Here is a 22,920-nt window from a genome sequence, read left to right on the forward strand (position 1 = left end):
TTGTATATTCAGAAGGGAAAAGATGATGATAGTAAAGAACATTGCCTTAGACGTAATAGCTAGAATATTATTTATATATAAAACAATGGTCTTAAAGTCCCATCACATTTCTTTGTAATACTAATGTTACTATTACATGTATACATTAATTGCTATTTTTCAACAGTGGATTACTTTGAGTCCTTAGACCCAACTATAAACGTTAGCGGAAAGGATGATGGCTATACATCTGGACCCATGTTGTATCTGACGCACTTTTCGTGGGCTAGATTCATTTTTGACGGTAATCAAAGTAGATTTAAAACTCTCCTCCCTTAGTTAAAAATTCTTTTAAAAAAATTGCTGCTTGCTTGTTCTGCAAAGAAAAAAAACAGAAAAAAATACGTTAGAAAGCCAGTCCGACCCCCTATTTTCCAAAAAAAAGTCTAAATTCCACAAAGTTCCAACCATTTACGGTGCATTAAAATGTATACTATTATTGTTAACACTGATCCGCGATTAGATTTAGAGTCTGTACATACACATTCAAGCTATCGTGTTCACAGGCATACCATGAGACACAAACACACAGACATTCAGACTAACTGTAAGACTAAGGCTTTTTTTTCTGAATCACCGAGGTGAAAAACGCAGAGATTTGTCAAAGTCTCGCTTTCCAGTTGTTTTTTTTTAAATATTAACTTTAAATTTTAAATATAAAAATTAAATATAATTTTTTTTCTCTAACCAGATAACATTTTGCCAAGGAAAGTGGAAATTCTTTTTCGAACATATGAGTATAAAACATTGGAATGCGAAAGCTATTATCTCTCCCGCTTTGGTAATAACGGCTTAGATTTCTTTTGCCGACCATTCATGGACTTACATCACAGGTTTTTTGAGGGAAGCGCGAAACAATTTTTGGTTCAAATCAGTCGAGGTTAGTCACCTGTGGTTTGTTCACAATTTAAATAGTGATTGATTAGAGGTTAATCAATTTAATCCATATTCCTAATCAACAGAAGAGGGAAGTGTGTGTTTCTTTTATTAGTAACTGCTTAAATAACGGTTAAGTTTTGTTAAACTATAATATATTGGATATTGAGTGGGGACCGCATTTCATAAAAACTAAGTAACCCTCGATTCTTGTACAATTTAAATAAATCGGGAGTGATCTCCCCTAAACTTTCTCGAATATTCTTATTTGAATCAACAGGGGATGGCAAATCGGGATATAGACATGAATTTTAATTCATTTTAATTATTTAAAATTAAAAAAAAAGAAAAATCTCGTAGAAAAAAAAATTGCACACCAAGTGAACGTCAAATAAAATGTGCATAATAGTGCGTAATATTATTAGTACTTTATAAATAAAACGGAATAGCAAAAATTACTACTTCCGGTCAACAGAAATTACTCAAAATTTGATAGAAGGCAGAGAATTAGATTTTTTACTTACGTGTGAAATTTTATTTATCTATCTGAAATAGTACTCAAGTAGAGTAAGTTCCACTTCCGGTTTTCAGAAATCACTTAAAAGTTTTCACGATTTACAATTTTAATATAATACTTATATATGAAATTTCATAAACCTAGCTGTAACGGTACTCAAGTTATCGTGTTTACACACACACACATATACACACACAGACATACGGACAAGATTGCAAAACTATGTTTTTTCGACCCAAGGACTGTAGAACGTCGAGATTTGCAATAATCTCGATTATTATTTTGCACGATTACCAGACTCTCTCTATGCTTCGTATATACGAGAAAGTAAAAAAGGAAATTTGAGTAAGTTTTTAAAACAACAACTGAGACTAGATTTCTAATGCCGTATTAAAAACAAAATTGTAATCAACATCATGCAATGGTTGAATTGCTTGCTTTTATTTAGTCTCAAAATTCGCGGTTGAATTTTCGTTCACGCCATGAACATGTCATGCTCGACATCAAATGTAGAACATCACTTGCGAGATATGTAGAAACAAACGGTACTTAAAACTAGAAAAGCCAGCATCGCCACATGTGGATATAAAGGGTACATGCCACATGTGGGTATAAAGGGTACATGCCACATGTGGGTTAAAAGGGTACATGCCACATGTGGGTATAAAGGCTACATGCCACATGTGGGTATAAAGGGTACATGCCACATGTGGGTATAAAGGGTACGTGCTGTTGCAAACCGGACTACGATGTTGCTGTCCGGTTGCTTAGTCGCCGGCCGAATACGTTGCTGACACTGGCTCGGGCACTAGCCAATAAGGCCGTCGTTGTCTAGGGGTATTTAATGATTCTACCCGAGTCAGCTACAGTAAAATAATCAACGGGACAGGAGACTTTCTTAGTTTTATGCTGTTTATTAATTCGCTGGATGCTTGTTCTTCTGAGCTAGGCTTCCCCAAACCGCTAACGTCGTGAGCGCTTGTGCGAGAGAGAGAGACTAACTAACCTGCCTGTATTATACCCCTGTTCTAACCCCCTAGCTGTTCCCACGGGACAATGAGCTCAGAACTTGTTACCTAACAAATTATCCTCCCTGGCGCTAACAACCCTAGCTACTGGTCAGTATAAAGACTACTATTTTTCTGTCAGAGAGGTCAGTCTCTTTGAACGTGTCACCTACTGTCCATCCCTACTGTGTACCCTGTAATTATCTAGTGAATAGGTGTTTGTGGAATTCTGACCTAACATACTCCCCCATACCCAGAGCAAATGCCTAAAACTAAATACTAAACTACTATAGCAAATTTGCCTTTGCCCAGCAGATGAAATACACATACAATTAAACTGTGTATACATATATTATATTACAATATACATAATATATAATGCATATAGAAATTTTTAAATTTAAAAACAAAAAAGCAAAACAAAACAAAACAAGCAAAGCTTAAAACAGAATCTACAACAGCAATTAGCTCATTTGATGAAAACAAGTAAAAATAAAAAAAATTATATATATATATATATATATATATATATATATATATATATATATATATATATATATATATATATATATATTGCAACCCACGTTCAATAGCTCACGCACTCACTTATTCACGCAAAATTAAACTTCCTTGGAGCCAATTAGAACAATTATAAAATTTCAAGTGTACTTGCATTCTTTTTGTTTATATTGCTATTAGTGACAATACATAGCGAGTCTAGCACTCACACTTTTAAAATCCACCATCTACCGCTCTTTCTCTCTACTCCCTTGATAGCATGTCCGCTACTATATTCTCTTTGCCTGGTATATGCTCTATAGTAAACTTAAATTCTTGTAACAATAGAGACCATCGAGTTAATCTAGAGTTGATGTAACTACAGTTGTTTAAATACTTCAAAGCTCGTTGGTCCGTTTGGCGTGTAAAGTGTACGTTGTTTAAATACTTTAAAGCTCTTTGGTCCGTTTGGAGTATAAAGTATACGTTGTTTAAATACTTCAAAGCTCGCTGGTCCGTTTGGAGTGTAAAGTGTACGTTGTTTAAATACTTCAAAGCTCGTTGGTCCGTTTGGAGTGTAAAGTGTACGTTGTTTAAATACTTCAAAGCTCGTTGGTCCGTTTGGAGTGTAAAGTGTACGTTGTTTAAGTACAGTGCTAACTTCCCCACTGCCCAGATAATGACCAAACATTCCCTCTCAATTGTTGAGTACCTCGTCTCTCGCGGTAGCAAGTTCCTGCTGACATATTTGACGGGCCGCAGCACCCCCTCTTGAGCCTGCAGTAGCACTGGGCCGATGCCGCGTGCTGAGGCGTCCGTCCTGAGTATGAACGGTTGGTTAATATCGGGCAGGACAAGGACAGGCTCTGAGTTTAAGTACTCCTGTATCAGCCCAAGAGCCCTGTTGCACTCCTCTGTCCAAGCAACTCTCTCTGGTTTATCCCCCGCCAAAAGGTCAGTCAGCACCGCCTTAAGATTGCTGAAGTTGGGGATAAATTTGGAGTAATAGCTAATAAGGCCTACAAGTTGCCTCACTTGTCTCTTAGTTCTTGGGATGGCAATGTTTAGAATTTTATCTATTTTACTTCTCTCTGAGGTGCCATTACTCCACTTCCCACTATATGACCGAGGAAACTTACCTGTTCAAATCCTAGTTCTATTTTTGACGGTTTTACAGTTAATCCCGCTTCCCTTAATCTCCTAAATACTGCCTCTAAGCTTTTAACGTGTTCCCCCCAGCTGTCACTATAAATGCATATGTCGTCAAAGAATGAGACTACGTTCTCTAAGCCTTTCAGAACTAAACGCGTTAATCTGGCGAAGCTTGCAGGAGCGGTAGACAGACCAAAAGGGAGATAATTAAAATTGTAAAGTCCCCAGGGTGTAGAGAACGCTGTAAGCTTCTTGCTTTTATGTTGAGGGGTATTTGCCAGTAGCCTTTGGTCAGGTCTAATTTAGTAAAATATTTAGCACTATTCAAATTGGCAAATAGCTCCTCTTGGTCTGGGATAGGCTCAGCGTCATATATGGTGACGGCGTTCAGCCTGCGGTAGTCAACACAAAATCGGGCAGACCCATCTTTCTTTTTGACCAAAACTACCGGGGCGCTATAGTCTGAGTTTGACTTTTCTATAATCCCTGATCTTTCCAATTTCTTCAATTTCTGCTCTCATTATTTCTCTGCGTGCGTAGGGAATAGAATAGGGTTTCATCCGAATGGGTTTAAAGTCACTTAACTCAATGTTGTGTTCACCTAAGTTTGTTCTACCCGGTATATTACTAATAACATCTTTGAACGCATGGATCAGACGATGAAGGTCTGTACGTTGCGACTCGGAGAGTTTTCCGTTAATTTGAATTGTGGTTAGTTCGGTGGGTTCTGTCACGTCAGGCGTTCTAATCCTAACCGGTGGGACACCCGGTTGCGGATCATTGCCCCACTCAGGCTCCTCTTCTTCTTCTTCGATAACACCTGATACGGCCGCTAGCACGGGATGTGTTTTGGACGTATCTGAATTATTCCTGTGGTGGTACAGTATTATCCGGTTTACATGGAAGACTTTTGTCTTCTCACCGACTCTAACAACATAGTCTAGGTCTGAGATTTTGTTAACAACTTCGTAAGGCCCTGCCCATCTAAGCTGCTCTAACTTGTTCAGCAGTTGAGGCTTTAGGACGAGCACATGGTCGCCAATTCTAATGTCTTTTACTTGATTTGTCTTATTACTCTTTGTATTTATCTTTACTCAGTTCTGTCTTTCTCGTAGCGTGCCTACACGCTGACTGTAATGTTTGTTTTAAGTCAAGTAAGTAGCCATATGCTAACTTAGTCTTACAGTCGCTAGTTCCTTCGCCTGTAAAAATGGACCTGAGTATGTTCATAGGTCCACTAACTTTTCTACCAAACATGAGTTCGAAGGGTGAATAGCCAGTGATTTCATTTGGGACTTCCCTGTAGGCAAGCAGAGCTGCCGGTATAAATTTGTCCTAGTCTTCCTGTCTATCTGCTGTGATTTTTCTCAGAATTTCCTTGAAAGTACCATTCTATCTTTCAACTTGCCCAGTTTAATACCTAGCAGCTTCGAAACCTTGTTTAAAATTTCTGACGTAAATTGGGACCCATTATCCGACAAAATAACTTCAGGGAATCCCATTCTAGTAAAAATTGAGACCAGAGCATCTTGAACCTCCGATGCAGTTATACTTTTAAGAGGTACCGCTTCAGGCCATCTTGTACATAGATCTATAGCCGTTAGGATAAACCCATTTCTCTTCTGTGTAAGCCTTAATGGTCCAACAATATCAAAGGCTAACTTGGCAAACTTGTCTCCAGCTGCGCCTGGCCATCAAAACTCTGAGAAATCCGGGCTTTGGTTCTAGCCAACCCCATGTGGCCGGCCATGGGTGTGTCGTGGCCTAGTTTTAACACAGTATCTCTAAGTGCTGATGGAACGACTAAACGAATTTGATCTTCCCCTCTACTGTGTCCGACGACTTTGAACAACAAGCCGTCTACAAGTGTATACTTCTTATTGCCCTTTTTTGCAGACTTCCAACAATTTTTGAGGACGGCTAGAAACTCTCCAGTAAGATAAAGAGTTTCAATGCTCACCAACGCTCTAGGCACTCTCTTGCTGACACCGTTGGCTGTCTTAATCGTCATCCTACCACGATTCCATCTACTTCTGTCCACTAACTGTTTCCTACACGCTATGACTACAGAACCTGTGTCGCGCAAAACAGTAACTGTCTGGTTCCCTGAGACGATAGGTAGTTTTCCCTTACAATGTTTTTCCCACAGATCGCTAACTATGTTCCCTATTGGCAAGGTAAACTTCATGTGGTTGATACACTGATCGCAATCTTCGCACTCTCCACTAAACTCCGGGACTAGTCATCTTTTTTTGCTTCTAAAACTGACCTTCTTCTGTTTGTTTCTGCTCTTATCCACATTAGGTGAATTATTACGCCCCTGTCGTTGTGTCCGCTCGGTATCGACATTACAATCAGCTGCTATATGGCCCTTTAGGCCGCATGAAAAACATTTCGTTTGTTGTCGAGGCGAGTTGTTATAAGTCCGTGTAGTTTGTCGAGATGGACCCGGTGACTGCACATAACTATACCTGTCTGAGTCAAAATTCTGTCTATATCTTGTGAAGTGTGATAGGCGAGGTCCAAAGTTGCGGTGATTTCGAGCTACGTGTGTTGTGTCTATAGCTGTGTCTAGAGTGCGGAGAATTTGATCTACTAAGACGTCGGTCATCTTTTGATGCATTGGTTCTGCTATTGTAGCTATAAGTTCTGTCGTTGCATCTGGAGAGTCGCCTAGCTGTTTCGTCGGGAATATAGCGAAATAGTTGTCACACTGTTTCTCCACCTCGTCAACAGTCCTACGATTATGTATTAGTATGTGTTGCCTGATGTCTTCACTTACTGTCCTTAAGATTTTGTCTTAAAGAATCAGATCAAACAGACCGTCATAAGTTTTCTCTATCCCGCTTAGTTCGACCCATCTCTTCAAATAATGTCTAGTTATCCTAATGTAGCTTCCTGGTTTGTCCTCAGAGTTGGGTTTGGATGAGTTAAACCTATTGCTGTAGCCTGACTCTGTCAGCCCAAAATGTTTCAGAACTTCTCGTTTTAATTTGGTGTAGTCTTCTGCTCCTAGCTCAGTTAACCAGGCATCACAGCCTCTGTCTAACAGAACTTTCCTGAACTCATGGCACCAATATCTTTGATCTAACCCTACCTCTCTAGCTTCTTTTTCAAAAATACCTATCACTACCTCCATGTCCATTGGACCACCGTTACTTTTTAAGTTAATCAGCTTAAGACGTGGGACATATGATTTTGTTTGTTCAACTACCCGTTGGTTACCCAAACTTTGTTGCTCCAATTCGAGGGTTTTTAATTAAAACATCTCTTCTGATTCTATTCTTAGTTTTTCTAAAGCTCTCTTAGCCTCTCGTTCGACTAACTCTATATTTAGTTTTGTTTCCTCTCTATGTTTTTCTTCTGCTTCTGCTAGTTTATTTTCAGCCCACTCTAGTAGTTTACTCTCTTGGCAAATTTTATACTTCTGGCCCATTGCCAAGTAATAACCAAGAAACCCCAGTAATGGCAACTCAGGAAGTTTACTTAACCTCTACGACTATAGAGAATTTCACGCGGGTATATCTAAACCCAATGGTAGAAGAAAACCAGAGTCATTGCTTTCCGAGAGCACCGCACGAGGGCTGATACAAAAGGCACTTACCCCAGAGTGTGATTGTAGGTCAGGAGTGCTGGTCCAATATATCAGCAGGCTGCTGCACCTTCACACGCTCACACACAAAATACACTGGGCTTCTGGGTTGGTAGACTAAAGGATATCAACGATGAGTTGGGTAGACATCAGCGTAGTCTTCACACGGCTCACTTCGTGACTTGCTAGACTGGCCAAGGAACACTTCGTATGGGAACGTTGTTTAAGGACGTCTGTTGCAGGAACAACTTCTTAAACGGATAGCGTCTTGCGGGAACAGTTGTTACGGGAGCTTGTTGCACAGCACAGTTTAGTTTACAGGAACATGCAATACAAGAACAGCGGGTACCAGAACAGCTTCATACAGGAAAATGCAATACAAGAACAGCGGATACCAGAACAGCTTCATATAGGAACATGCAATACAAGAACAGCGGGTACCAGAACAGCTTCATACAGGAACATGCAATACAGTAACAGCGGGTACCAGAACAGCTTCATACAGGAACATGCAATACAGTAACAGCGGGTAGCAGAACAGCTTCATACAGGAACATGCAATACAGGAACAGCTGGTACCAGAACAGCTTCATACAGGAACATGCAATACAGGAACAGCGGGTACCAGAACAGCTTCATACAGGAAAATGCAAACAGTGTACCCTGTAATTATCTAGTGAATGGATGTTTGTGGAATTCTGACCTAACACATGCCACATGAGAGTATAAAGGGTACATGCCACATCACAATTGGGTGAGCATGTATTTATTAAACAAAATACAGAATCCATTTTTTTGTACTACTTTTTAAACAGACGTCTTTTAAAGGCTCCAGATTGAATGGTATTTAAGAAGTTTACTGAGTGTTGAAGCTGTGGGTACTCAGTGTTACTGCAGTCGGTTCTTGCTGACACTGCTATAGGTACTCAGTGCTGGCGCCTTTGGCAATCGATTACATTGCTGTGGGTACCTAGCCTTAGCAGTGGGTACTCAGTATCACTGCTGTGGGTAGCCTACTTTGTGGAGAATCTGTGGGTGTACAGTGTCATTGATGTTGGTACTCAGTGCTGAAGATGTGGGTACTCAATAACACTGCTGTCGGTATTAAATGCCAGTATAATGCCACTGATGTGGGTACTCAATAGCAATGCAATGGTTTGTGGGTCTTTTCCTAAATATTAGTAAAGGTACCGGCAGAAGTAGGATAATTGTATGCGTATAATTTATGCTAAGCGCAAAATCGGTATGTCGCGTTTTCGCGACAGTCGGCGTTAATGGGTTAAACAGATGGCTTTTAAAGGCTCCAGATTGAATGTAATTAGCGATGTTTATTTTCGTAGTTTTTGTAAGAGAGGAGTAAGAAACTTCCTGACTGGGGCCTAATGGTGAACTGTGTCGATTCCCGTTAATTTCGGAGCTAGATCTTTTACTTTTTAATCTGAAAGCACGAATTCGACCGGTTCCATGACAAATAATCTGAGGACAAATGATCTCAGACACAATATCTCAGACAAAATATCTCACGGACAAATGATCTCAGGACAAATGATCTCAGACAAAATATCTCAGACAAAATATCTCACGGACAAATGATCTCAGGACAAATGATATCAGGACAAATGATCTCAATGACAAATGATCTCACGGGCGAAAGATACTAGGACAAAATATATCAGGACAAATGATATTATTATCAAATAATCTCAGACAAAATATCTCAGACAAAATATCTCACAGCAAAATTTTAAAAGTATGTACGATGATTTTAGTTGATTTGAACTTTTTTTTATTGACTGTCAATATGGTTTTGTTTACTTTTTACGCGTAATAATTGTGATTAAAATGAATCTGTTAAACTTAACAAAGCATCAAAAGATTTATTAAACTTAATCCTTCTAACAGCATTTGATTTAAAAAAGTAAAAATGAAAACTAACCTATTCCTGAAATGTATAATAAATGATAATGTATAAAACAAACATACAACATTAATGTTCAAAACACACGAAATATTTTTTCAAAAATGTGAATGGGTCTTTAGGTTTGTAACGTTAAATTATTGTTTTTATTGCATCATGAACACAAACGAAACGCTTACGTTTCTATGCCGGCAGGTACATCGTTATGATCACACCTCTCCAATACTATGTGATCACGTATTGTATGAACTCTTGCTTTACATATTCTATCTTCACATTTCCAAATCTCCTTGCCTGCTGTTCCACTTCTGGCTTTTATAAACATAAATCACCAGAAGCAAATGTCCTATACCCTTTTTGAGAGGCCTTAGCTGAGTAATCTCCACTAATACTGCTTTGTTTGCATGCACACTACGACAAACGTAGCTCCGAGTTGACCGATGTTCGTCTTAAATAAGCATTTGTCACCTAATCACTAAGGTGTGACCGACGCATAACTATTGACTTTAGATTTTAGTTGTGTTGTTCATGGAGGGTGGATTTCGTTCCCTTAAGGCAGTGGTTCCCAAACTTTTTCGACTGGCGAACCACTTTTATAAAAAGTAAGTGACCCGCGACCCCCATAGAATTAAAAAGTCGAAATTAGTATGGAAATTAATAAGCACTAAAATAAGATTTTCTAGTAGACTTTCAATATGAACTACTCTTGATAACTGTTTTAATACCATGATTAAAACTGCATGCTATTTACCAAACATTCGAGGTTAAGTTTTTATTAACGCCAACCTATGTCATTATCAACATTCAATTTATTTCTTAATTTTTTTTATAATCGGAGAATAGTGTTGAAAATCTACTCTCGAAAAGTCAATCAATTTACGTTTGGGTATGAATGGTGAATACTACACCAAAATTCTGTGAACATTTTTTCATCTTACGCGAAATCATTCTGCAAATCAAAGAATGCATCTTGTAATTCATCTGGAATGCTTGCAACATCAAGGGAAGAACAGAATGGGTAATGCGTCAATGCAGATTCTTCTTTTTTCAGCCCAGAGAAATAGCGCTGTATTTTGGTTTCAAGAGATTTAAGATGCCCATCTAGCACAGTGCAGAGTTTCTCAAATTTACAATATTGTCAAGATTTATTTTCTTCGCCGATTTTGCAGCTAGGTATCATACTCTCTCCAACCACTCTATGTCGTTTTAAGCATACCAAAAGGTCTTGTTTCCTTTGCACTTCCAAGAACAATATGATTTCAGATTTCAATTCAAAAACACGATTCACAACATTCCGTTTGACAGCCAGCGTACTGTAATGTAGAAAAGTAGAACCTCGTGATCTTTATTCATGTCTTTGCTCAGTTCTTTGAAGTCTCCAGATTTAATATAATTTACGACTTTTACTAGCAATGGAGTCATGATGGCAAGGACAGTGGTTAGGGAGCTAAATCTTTTCTGTTTTCTGAAAGCCCGATTTTGACCTGAACGTAGATGGCGCACCATCCGTTTTAACCCATCTGCTATAAGCCGCTGAATATTAGGCAGAGATGTATGTTGCATCTTTACTGCACTGGAATCCCCAAGAATTAACTTCCTATTCAATTAAGTCTCTGACGATTGCAACTAGCTTCATGCCGATGAAAGAACTCCATATCTTTTTTGGTGTGTTCCGAATGACTCGTCTCAAATGACGTTTTAGTTTTGAAGATTTCATAAACTCGTGACTGAGAACAACTTCATACAGTAGGCATTGCTTCTTCTCTATTCCATTTTCACTGATGTTAGTAAAGCCGAATTTCAGATACTCTTCTAGATATTTACGTTTTTTTCAATGCTAGGGTTTAGTCTACCAGTTGGCGACCCCATAGATAGCCCTTCGCGACCCCCAGTTTGGGAACCCGTGCCTTAAGGTATGTCTCTGCCATCAAAGGGGCGGCCACCTTGTTACAAAGTTGTGTCTTTATTGTTATTTAATTCCCTTTGATCTAGTTTCGTCCACTTGACGTGGTAGGATTGTCTCATCTTTGGCAAGCCCACCTAAGCTGGCTATCGAAAAATTTCTTTAATCTTCACATACTATATTAGTAATCTGAATTTTAACATGTTTAATGAAATATGACACATTTATGCTGCAAATATTTCTTAAAAACTATTATATAGGCCTATAAACAATATTACATATAGTAAACAATACCATATGACAGTCAATAAAAATGTGCAGATCAACTGAAATCATCCAATACACTATTACAATTTTGCTGTGAGATATTTTTTCTGAGATATTTTGTCTGAGATCATTTGTCCATGATATCATTTGCCCTGAATTTTTTTGTCCTGGTATCTTTTGTCCGTGAGATATTTTGTCTGAGATAATTTGTCCTGGGATCATTTGTCCTGTTACCCAATTTTTATTATAGAGATTTAGAAAATGATAAAAAAAGAGTTTGTTAATAAATGGCTACGGTGCTATGACTGATACGGTTGGTTAATTTTCAAGAAATGTTGTTGTGACGCGATTGAACGATCTGCCCAAATGTGCTGTCTGCTAGTGTTCTTGACATTCATTTTTTTCAATGTTTTAAATTAATGAAATTAGTTTAATAAGACATAATATATAATGTTTTATATGTTATAATAAGTTGGTGTATTTTCAAAATAGTATTAAATACGGAAATCAAAGTTATTTTTACCTTATGTTCTGCGCGATGGCCAAAAATTGTATAAAAGGCTACTTCACATCAAACACTATCTGCCTATTGTTAAAACAAGATGTCTCGCCCAAAACACGCAAAAATAACGATTACAAGTATGAGCATTTAATATTAACCATGGAATAATGTAAAAACGGAACCTCGGTGTTATTGTTCCCCGCGGCTATCATTACCATGACGACGGTTAAAAGTAGATCAAGCGATAGCTTACTTTAATTATGTCTTATTTTTTTTTTTACGTCTGTTATTGAATATGACTATTACATTTACTGATATTTTTCTTTTTATGTGCTTTATTTTCCTTTTGTACTTCCTTTTCCTCTTATGAAAACAGAGAACATTTTGAATTTGCACTATAATATTAATTACCAAATTAAAAAAACTAAACTTAAACTTAAGTTTGATCTTCATTTCAATCCAAACCTAACTTCTAGAATTTATTTATTCCATATGTGCTGACCATAGGAAGAAACCTGGCTCTAAAACAGCAGGCGACAGACCCTATCACCGTGGATGGGGATACAAGCAACTCAAATTGTTTGAAATCTAGGAGCTGGAGGGTTTCCTTCGCTAGACCGTCTTATATAAATAGCATCATCATCTACATGAACGATCCAAAAAGTAGTTCGTTACAGTAAAATAGAACATGTTTCAAAACATTACTTCATTCGCAGCCAAAATGTTTGGATTTCTCTTTTATTAGACAAAATCTGGTCCATCACAGGGAACATATTTAGCTATTGTTTATACAAATCTCATCACATGCATCAATAAAGATGAGATTTTCTACTGTATACACAACTTTGTCCTCTACGGCATTTAGGTTATACTAGACTACCCGTCATCCGTTGGATAACTGTGGGTTTCGGGGGTCATCCATAAAAAAACATCACGTCTGTCACTCAGAGGCGTAGCGTCCCTTCCCGGCGCCCGGGGACAAACTTTTCGATTTGAACTCCCCCCCCTCAAACTTTTGATGTGCACCCCCCCCCCCCTCAAACTTTCGATTTGCACCCCCTCAACCTTTCAATTTATTTTTCCAACCCATTTTGGCGCCCCTAAGGTCGGCGCCCGGAACATATGTCCCCCCCCCCTCGCTACGCTACTGCAGTGTCACTTATCGTCACAAAAAACAGACCGCACATTAAAAAATATGTTTTTAATCTTTTAAAACACCGATTTCGGACTATCCCTTCATATACTGACGTCACAGGTGACCTACTCAACTCTACTTCACCTGCCCAGTGTCCCACCAAGTCTCAGACAACATGTTTTTATCGCTTAAAAAACGATTTAAACCGAGCATGTCTCTGACCACACTATCCCTTCATATGCTTAGGACAAAGAAACAGATGAACTCTACTTCACCTGCCCTGTATCCCGCCAAGTTCAGATAGGCAACTTTATCATTCACATCTAAAAAAAAAAAATTAAGAAAAAAAAAATCATTGACGTATTGTTCTAGAACCTGTGCCACCCGTATGAGAGCCGATTACACTAACAACTTAGTTCTTTACTCGTGACGTCACAGGTGAATTTTTATACTATACTTTAATACTTTGTGTCTCCTTATGCAACTTGATTTACGCGCATAGATCTAGATCTAAGTCTAGTATTTGTAACTTTCAAATTAAATTTTATCTTAAATTAACCAAACAAAGATTTATATAAAATAATGAAGGTTTAAAATTATCTAGATCTAGATAGAATTATCTAGATCTAGATTCTACGACTCGTTTAGCTTGTTTATATAACGTGAAAACCCGCCATTTTGCTCGTGGTAAACATAGCCTAAAAATAGTCGGAAGTCATGCGTCCGGTCCGGACGCCATTGTTTTTAGCAACCGACCACGCCTCCAATCCTACTATATCTAGCTCTAGAACCTAGACAGATAAATCCGATGTATTCTCGAATTAGATGGTCATTAAAGCTAAACAAAGATTTATATAAAATAAGGCCTGAAATAGATTCTAGATGTAGAATTTGCGTTAAGTATAGATCTAGAATTTACGTAAAGTCTAGTGCCCTAGTGCTAGATCTAGATTCTAGATCTAGATCTAAAATCTAGATTTCATTTTATAACATGTTCTTCCTTCGACAGCTGATCTGTAGATCTAGTGAAATTTATCGTAAAACTAAATGAAAAAGACAGTTGAAAATTGATTTTAAGTGTTGGAACGTAATAAATACAGCAAACGGTCGTATTGTTAAAGTTATTGCCGACAGAAAATTAGATTTAGAACGCGTTAAACTTTTGAATGGGAACACAATCTTCTTCGATAGCGCCGCCATTTTATTGTACTAAAAAAGTAAACAAAAAACTGTGACGTCACGGTTCCATCGAGTCTAGTCGTTTTTCAAATCTTTTTTAAAAAATGTGGTTAATCTACCTATGAATAAATCAATAAATTAATTAACGTCTTTAAATAAATGTGTGATTAACAGTCTGTCTGCAATCAAAAATTATTCTCTACCTACATACTATTTGACAGCCCCCATATAAAGCAGTTTCCTTACAGTAAGAAATCAGACAAAAAAATAAAAAAATAAATATTCAAACATGTAAACAAACTTGAGTTTTAGTAGTATATAGATAATCTTTCTTTAAAAATATAATTTCATATAAAGCACACCTATATCCTCTGAGGCATCTTTGAAGGGGAAGGGAAGGTATATGCCCCACCCCCAAATGAAGTTCACCGTCTCTCGCTGTGAACGAAATAGAAGTTATATAAATAAAATATATACTTTAATAACTTTCAACCTTCCCCAATAAATTTAAGCCCCCCCTCCCCCTACTCAAGTAGCCAGGAGGAAAATATCTGGAAAATAAACCTCTCGTTTAAGACCAAGTAATTGTAAGTTTATTTCGATCATTGCAGGTGGCGAGGTTATGGACATAGGCTTTAAGTCTGCAAAGCATTCCAGTTGGGGTTGGAATATTAGTAACCCTTTCTTTAAATACAGCAGAAGCCGAGTGATGCTGGCACCTGGCCTACGCATTACAGAAGCAATGTCGGAAATGGAAATCAGTGTTGTTATAGCTGGCAAGCACATGCACTTTTGTGAAGTTGAGGTTATTGGAGGCGAGTAAGCAGTTGTGGTTCTTGTGTGCTGAGTATGTTTACTGCGCTTATTATTGGGGATATGGTGTGAAAATTGCGGTGCTATGTGTGTATTAGTAAACGGCTTATACGAAATGATTGTAAATACACAATTCGAAATAATAAATCACGGAATAACAAAAAGTTATGAAAAATCTCTCCATAACTGAAAAAGCGGGAGTGATCTCCCCTTAACTTTATCGAATGTACATATATAACATAGTGAGGGATGGCAACTCTGGGTATAGACATGATTTTTAATTACTTAAACTTTTTAAAATAGATTAGAAACACGTAGAAAAAAAACTGCACACGAAGTGAGCAGCAAACAATGTCTGTAAAATAGTGCGGAATATTTTTTGAGAAATCGGAAAGGGCGTAAAGTACTACTTCTAGACAACGGAAATTACTCAAAATTGGAAAGATGGCAGATAATTCAATGTTTTATTGACAATTCAAATTTTGTATATCTATCTGAAACAATACTCAAGTTATAGGATTTTGAAAAACCAAAAGTAGAATTATTTCCAATCCCGATTACAAGAAATCGCTAAAGCTTGATACAGAACTGCAAATCCTAATATTTAAAAGCCCATGTGAGCACTTCTCTCTCTCTCTCTCTCCCTCTCTCTCTCTCTCTCTCTATCTCTCTCTCTCAGTTCGCAAAGTATTTTCGCAGGGTATCACATTAGAATCTTCAGCGATGTATAGAGAACTTGATACGGACTTTGGTTGAAAATAATATGGTAGATGTTTTAAATGTATAACCAACATTTTATTTAAAGAAGACAAATAAAAAATAAAGGCATATTCGAATGTAGAAAAACAGTTTTAATTATGCAACAGGAAAAGTGTTTATAGTTGTGAAAAAGAACCCGTGAAACAATGACGTCACTAATGCTTATACATTAATATATGACGTCATCTGCCGAGTTTAGAGTAAAAAGAAATGAACTAGTTCATTTAAATTTGATTTAGATCTACGTACGATATGACATTTTTCCGACCTAAATTTATAAAATGTATTTAATCTATTTGGATTCTAGATCTAGAGATTCTAGATATAGACTAGATCCAAATCTACGCAAAAACTAGACGTAGACGCTAAGTAGCTAAGACCTAGATTTAGACACCATCTACACTAGAATCTATTCCAAAAATAAATTTCTATATTAAACTATTTCAGGCCTTAATTATTTTATAGAAATCTGTTTAGCTATGGAACTGGCTAATTTGGGATAAAAAAATTAATTTGAAAGAATAGGCGTATTCGCGTAAATTAAGCTTTTTAAATACGTCTTTCATTCTCCGTGTTTTATAAGGTGCCAAAATAGCTGAGATGATAGTGTACATAATACCACGCAGGTTGTGAAGGATCGTGACACATCAAAGCAAACTTAATTTTTTTTTATATTTGAATCTTCCGATTTTAGACTATAAAGAAAGGAACTACTTCATTCAAATTTGATTTAGATCTAGATCTATAGATCTACTTATCAAGACGTACGCTATGAAATATATACAATGTTATCGCTCAAACTAATACAAATTACTTAAAAACAACGTAATGACCATTGAATAGCCAGATTTTTAACGGAATCATTTAAGTCACTTAACCAGTGTGTGCCTGTGTTATCTTAAATGTGTCGTATTTTTAGCTAAAAAGTTATTTCTTTGCTTTGTCACTAATATCGTTCAGCGTGTAGTAAAGCACATTGAGTTTTGATCAATAACTATCTCATAAATTATTTTTCTCAAACAAGTACACCATTTTAAAATATATAGGTCTATAATTCACGTAAAACGGGTACCGCTGGCTAGTTTTATATAATGCTTATATATGAAATGTCATACACCGCCAAGTTTGGAAGGGGAACATTAATTTACAATCAGAATTACAATATCTTTGAGTAGTGTGTGTTGCTGACAATGATCAGATATTTGCCATTAAACTTGCCTATTTGTCTACCACAACAGACATCCAATGTGACCCCTTTCATTTCGGCCTGGAGTGTGAGCACGTCTGTTCTTGCCCGTTACAGAAAAAAGATTGCGATGATCTTCAGAAATGTTATGTGCCCAGTGTTTACTGGCATAAGGAATGTAACTATTGTGAGTAATATTTGCATCCAATTGTAGAATTACGAAGTTATCCCATTTCAATTGAAATATAATTATTTAATGTATAATCGACAGCCACAACCACAACCACAACCACAACCACAACCACGAACACGAACACGAACACGAACACGAACACGAACACGAACTCGAACACGAACACGAACGTGAACGTGAACGTGAACGTGAACGTGAACGTGAACGTGAACGTGAACGTGAACGTGAAGATGAACATGAACATGAACATGAACATGAACATGAACATGAACATGAACATGAACATGAACATGAACATGAACATGAACATGAACATGAACATGAACATGAACATGAACATGAACATGAACATGAACATGAACATGAACATGAACATGAACATGAACATGAACATAACACTAATCCTACCTGCAACTTAAAGCAATGTCCGTGTGTGTGTGTGGGGGGGGGGGGAGTAATGTCATATTTTGCGGGGGTAATTGACAAGGGGTGATTACTCGGGGGGGGGGGGATGTCGGGGGATGGGAAGGGGTGAATGATCAGAGGTAATTGACGGGTAGAGGGGGTTATGCCTTTTTCCCATATAAAGGACCATGATTTATGTGTTTATTAAACATAATATATACCATGCTTTGTCCGGGTTTAGGAAATATATTACTTTTCTAATTAACCCTAACCCCAACCAACAAAAAACTAAACATAAACACATAAACAAACGCAAACATAAAATAAACGCAAACCTAAACGAAAAAAAAACAACGAAAGCACAAGCACAAACGTAACGCCAAACAAAAATGCAAATACGAAAATAAACACAAACACCAACACTAACGGAAACATAAAGACAAACACAACGAAAACATAAACATAAACATAAGTACAATCGCCAACACAAACGCAAGCGCAAATGCCAACACAAACACAAACACAAAATCAAACACAAACATAAACCTAAACGCAAACAGTAACCAGGAATATAAGACAAACTTAAATGTTAACATAAAAGCATAGTGCTCAAAGTATAGCCCAGGGCGCCAAACATCACCCTGCCGGGGCAACGGCTGATCCACCTGATTCAACTTGGTAAACAACTAAATTACTCCATCTTATCCGTAAGCTATCAAACAGTTCAAACCGAATGTCGGTGCCATAGCAATCACGGGAATTCCCGGAGAGCTAGAGGATGACCAGTTTCGAATTAAATAATGGCCATTGTAACCCTTCTTATACATTGTCTATCGCACAGTTTAAAACAAACTTAGGCACCATAGAGCTCAAGAGAATGCCCGGGGCGCTAAATTGCACCCTGTCGGGACGCCAAACTGATGTTCTGCATTTGATTTGTAGTGCAACTATAGTAACACTTTTTATTCACAGCCTATCGCACTCTTTAATATAAACATTTGCACCATAGCGCTTACAAGATAACACAGGGCGGCAAATCGAACATAGCCGGGGCACCGGCGGACACGCCTGATTCAATTTAGTGAACAACTTTAATACCACTAGCTTGTCCGCAAACATAGAGGACATTTAGTAGCGGCTTCTTAACTGTTATTGATTAAAAATAATTAGTAAACAGTGCAGTGCGTTCTGTGTATAAAATAAATTAAAGTCAGTATTTACAATATCCGTGCTTTACCTACCAAATTACACTTGATCAATCAACGCAAATTATTTACATTTTTTAACATCAAGACAAAATAATAAAAAGTATCCCCCCCCCACCCCCGATATAATATTTTTTCATAAAGATAAGTAAAAAACTTTTGTGATCAATGAAGGCAAGTAATTAAAAATAACACTTAAATTTTTTTTTTTGAAAGATGATTCAAATTCTTTGACTTTATTTTTTCCACATGACTTTATTTAAAATTATACGTTTAGGAAATGAAACTTGTTTTACAAAACCTCATATTATAATAATTTTTCTAATCATTATTTTAGATAATAAACACTTTAGGCACCGTGCTCTGTCCGCTTTACGCCTCATACAGAGCCACATAAACCATTTGAGCTATATGTATGTATATATATATATATATATATATATATATATATATATATATATATATATATATATATATATATATATATATATATATACATATATATATATACAATGCAAAAACAAACACAAACGAAAACACAAACGCAACACACACACACAAACACAAAAGAAAAAACAAACGTAAATAGAAACACAAATAAAAGCACAAACACAATGCAAACACACAAGCAAACTCACTGTTTATGGTTAAAGTTAGAGTTGGATTTATGGGTTATGTCTGTATTTGACAAACATCCATGCCTGGTATAGAGTCCTTGATATGACGTTACGGATCCACATTCAAAATGACAATCTGTGCTGTAAAAGGCTGTGATACAAGAAGTTGCAGATCTAAAGGAATTCGTTTACTTCGACAGCCAAGAGTTATATGAAACTAAGGTGATAGAGATCGACAATTAACAGAACGTAGACGCTGTCAATTGTTAGCCAATATTTATCAAAGTGGCGTGAGTGAAGCAGCGGCAAATCAAATGCGAATATGTTCTCGACACTTTGCTTTTGTTAGGGACAGTAAACAATAAACTTCGTTTTAATTAACACAAGACTTCTGTTAATAAAACAAATACGCTTGACATTCACCTACGTCAAAAAATATAATAACATTTAATTGGAATATTTATTTAATATTAAGATATAAAATCTAGCTCAAAATCTAATCATGTTGTCCACGAAACTGGCTACGCTAGGTAGACACAGAATCTAAAATCTACTTATTCAATTAAATTAAACTACAAGAAAAATTAAATTTAATTAAAAAAAAACATTGAGATCTATATTCGATTCAAAATAATTCAATAATTAATAAAAACAAATAGACATAATAATAAAAAAAAATATAATTGTCTGAAATATCTAGAATCTAGCTGTAGATTCTAATTATTTTAGTTAGCAAACAAAATTATCTGAAATTGAAATAGATTGTGTGACGAGACTTAAACCTAGAATCCGCTCCTTGAATTTAATTTTAATAGTTGTTACTATTTTTGTTTTAAAAGGCTTTAATAAATTAATTAGTCCTACCTAATATGTGTCTAATAATATGTATCTGATACTGGATTGAGGTTAGTTAAATTTAGAAGCAGATTAGTCATACTGATTTCACCATTGTTTCCGTGCTGCGCCTTTAGGGCAATAAATTACATTAGAGATGTTATCTCTTGTCGGCTGAGATCTAAGAGCAGCAATCTATGTTACCTACAAAGAGATGGAGTTTTATGGTGAGGGCTTGGTATTATGTAGGTAAAAAAATTTGAGGGGGTAGCAATTGTATGTGTCTGATAACTTCCCTGCTTAACCAAGATTGACATAAATTACATAACATGCTACACAAATGGGTTGAGATCTAAGAACATCAGTTGTTGTTACTTCAGAAGTAGATTATTTATTGAGGTTTTTGTAGGGGCTAAGTGGTCTAACGTTAGATACTGTAGTGTATATATATATATATATATATATATATATATATATATATATATATATATATATATATATATATATATATATATATATACACTATATTTTCATGCATTAGTGTGGGTAGACGACCAATTAGAACTTGAGATCGAGCATATAATAAAAAACCACTAATACCGCTAACAAGTTGCATCAGTCATAACTGATGTTTATAACACTTCAAATAATTTTTTTCCTACATGTTAAAGAAAAAAATCCTATTGATTTGTATCACTATAGCGATGACGCAATCTGCATTATTGTTTCAGGATGCTAATTGGCGGTATGGGTTATCCTGTGAGCACTATTGCACATATGTTAGTATTGAGAAGCCATGTGCCGTACGCGGTGAGCCTGCGGTAGTGTAATAGGGGGCTTTTTGATAACTCTGATATTACTAATGATACGTTGTACATGTTTTTAGTATGCACCAATCCCTATTTCGACCAAGGATGTGCCTCTAAGTTCCAGCGTAAGTGCCAACCCGAGGCCTGTAACAATGTCGAGAGCTCATGCGTCGAGTGCTTCTCATCACGAGCGTTTTGCTACAAAGGTAACGTATAGGATCCACACATTTTGATCCGTGGGTTCAATTGTAAAACCAGAAATAGCAATCTCTTCATCTATCTATAAAGCTATGTATGTGTATCTCTGTGTGTGTGTGTGTGTCTTTTATACATTACTACACCTTATTTTTATGAAACTTTCGGAAGTTTTTTAGAATATTCCTGGGGAGGTGTTTGCGAGAATTAAATTCAAAAAGTCGCAGTGGTGACCCCGGCAGTGCGATATTCAATTATTCTATAAACATGGTATATAAAATTAAAGTCGTTTGCGGTTTGACACCAATCATCCAACCGCCTTGAAACTTTGGGGAGTAGATGAAAACACTAAAGGTGAGGATTCCTTTAAAAAAAAACGTTTTTAATTTCGCAAGGGTGCGATTTTTCTCTATATACAGTATTAAAAATACAAATAGGATGCGGTTTGACACCGTTCATCCGAATGCCATGAAACTTTGGATACTTGATGAGAATACTCTCGAGACGTTTTCTGTGAAAGAGGAAGGGTCTTTTGTCAATACACGGTTTGGCGCCCAGAGTTCTTAATCGGCTATCTTAGCACTTGATGTCCGTTATCATAGCGTGTAGGAAGACTACTATATTCAGCGTTAATACTTCAACCCTATTGTGAGAAATGAGGACCTACGTTCGTTTAAAAAAGGGCTATACACTAAGGACATTGTGTCTTTATCAATAACAATAATCGTTGACTTTATCGAATCAGGCGCGTCCTCGCAGGGGGGTGATATGGTGCCACAAGATTACCCGAGAGCACTATGGCGCGTACGTTCTTTTTCAAAAGCACGATCGGATATGGATACGTTAGGGCTTTATAGTCGTTTAATAAATTTAACCAGTCGAGTTTGCACTTGCCCCTGCAGGGCGCAATTTGATGCCCAATGGTATCCCGTGAGCGATATTTCAATAAGCTATTAGGCTCTCTGGGTTATCTTGTGAGCATCAGGGCGCTATAGTAAATTTAAACAGCCAGTGACCGTACGCGGACCCCCTGAGGTAGTGTAACCTGGGCGATCACCACAGTGTGTTCTACCTCACCATGATTTCATGCGGTAGGTAAACAAGTGCCCCGATATATATATATATATATATATATATATATATATATATATATATATATATATATATATATATATATATATATATATATATATATATAATATAGGCGCAGGCATTGTTAACATTTAAATTTAAACTCAGTATTAGAAACAAAAAGCTCACACGTCTAATAATACATGATTGGTAACGCATTGATAGAACGCTTCTTACATATATCATCA

The 22,920-nt window shown here is 36.8% G+C and overlaps 1 protein-coding gene across 1 annotated transcript in view; it reads left to right on the forward strand.

The window, feature by feature from the left end:
* The first annotated feature begins 8,006 nt into the window (after nucleotides 1-8,006).
* LOC131955394 (multiple epidermal growth factor-like domains protein 11) overlaps nucleotides 8,007-22,920 on the forward strand; it is a 37,159-nt gene continuing 22,245 nt past the window's right edge. The window contains exon 1 of the mRNA XM_059319519.1: nucleotides 8,007-8,154. Within this exon, the coding sequence (XP_059175502.1) occupies nucleotides 8,007-8,154 (148 nt within the window). The remainder of the gene's footprint in view (nucleotides 8,155-22,920) is intronic.

Source organism: Physella acuta, unplaced genomic scaffold, assembly GCF_028476545.2.
Source record: "Physella acuta isolate Inbredline_101_S28 unplaced genomic scaffold, ASM2847654v3 ptg001065l, whole genome shotgun sequence".
Lineage (NCBI taxonomy): Eukaryota > Metazoa > Mollusca > Gastropoda > Physidae > Physella > Physella acuta.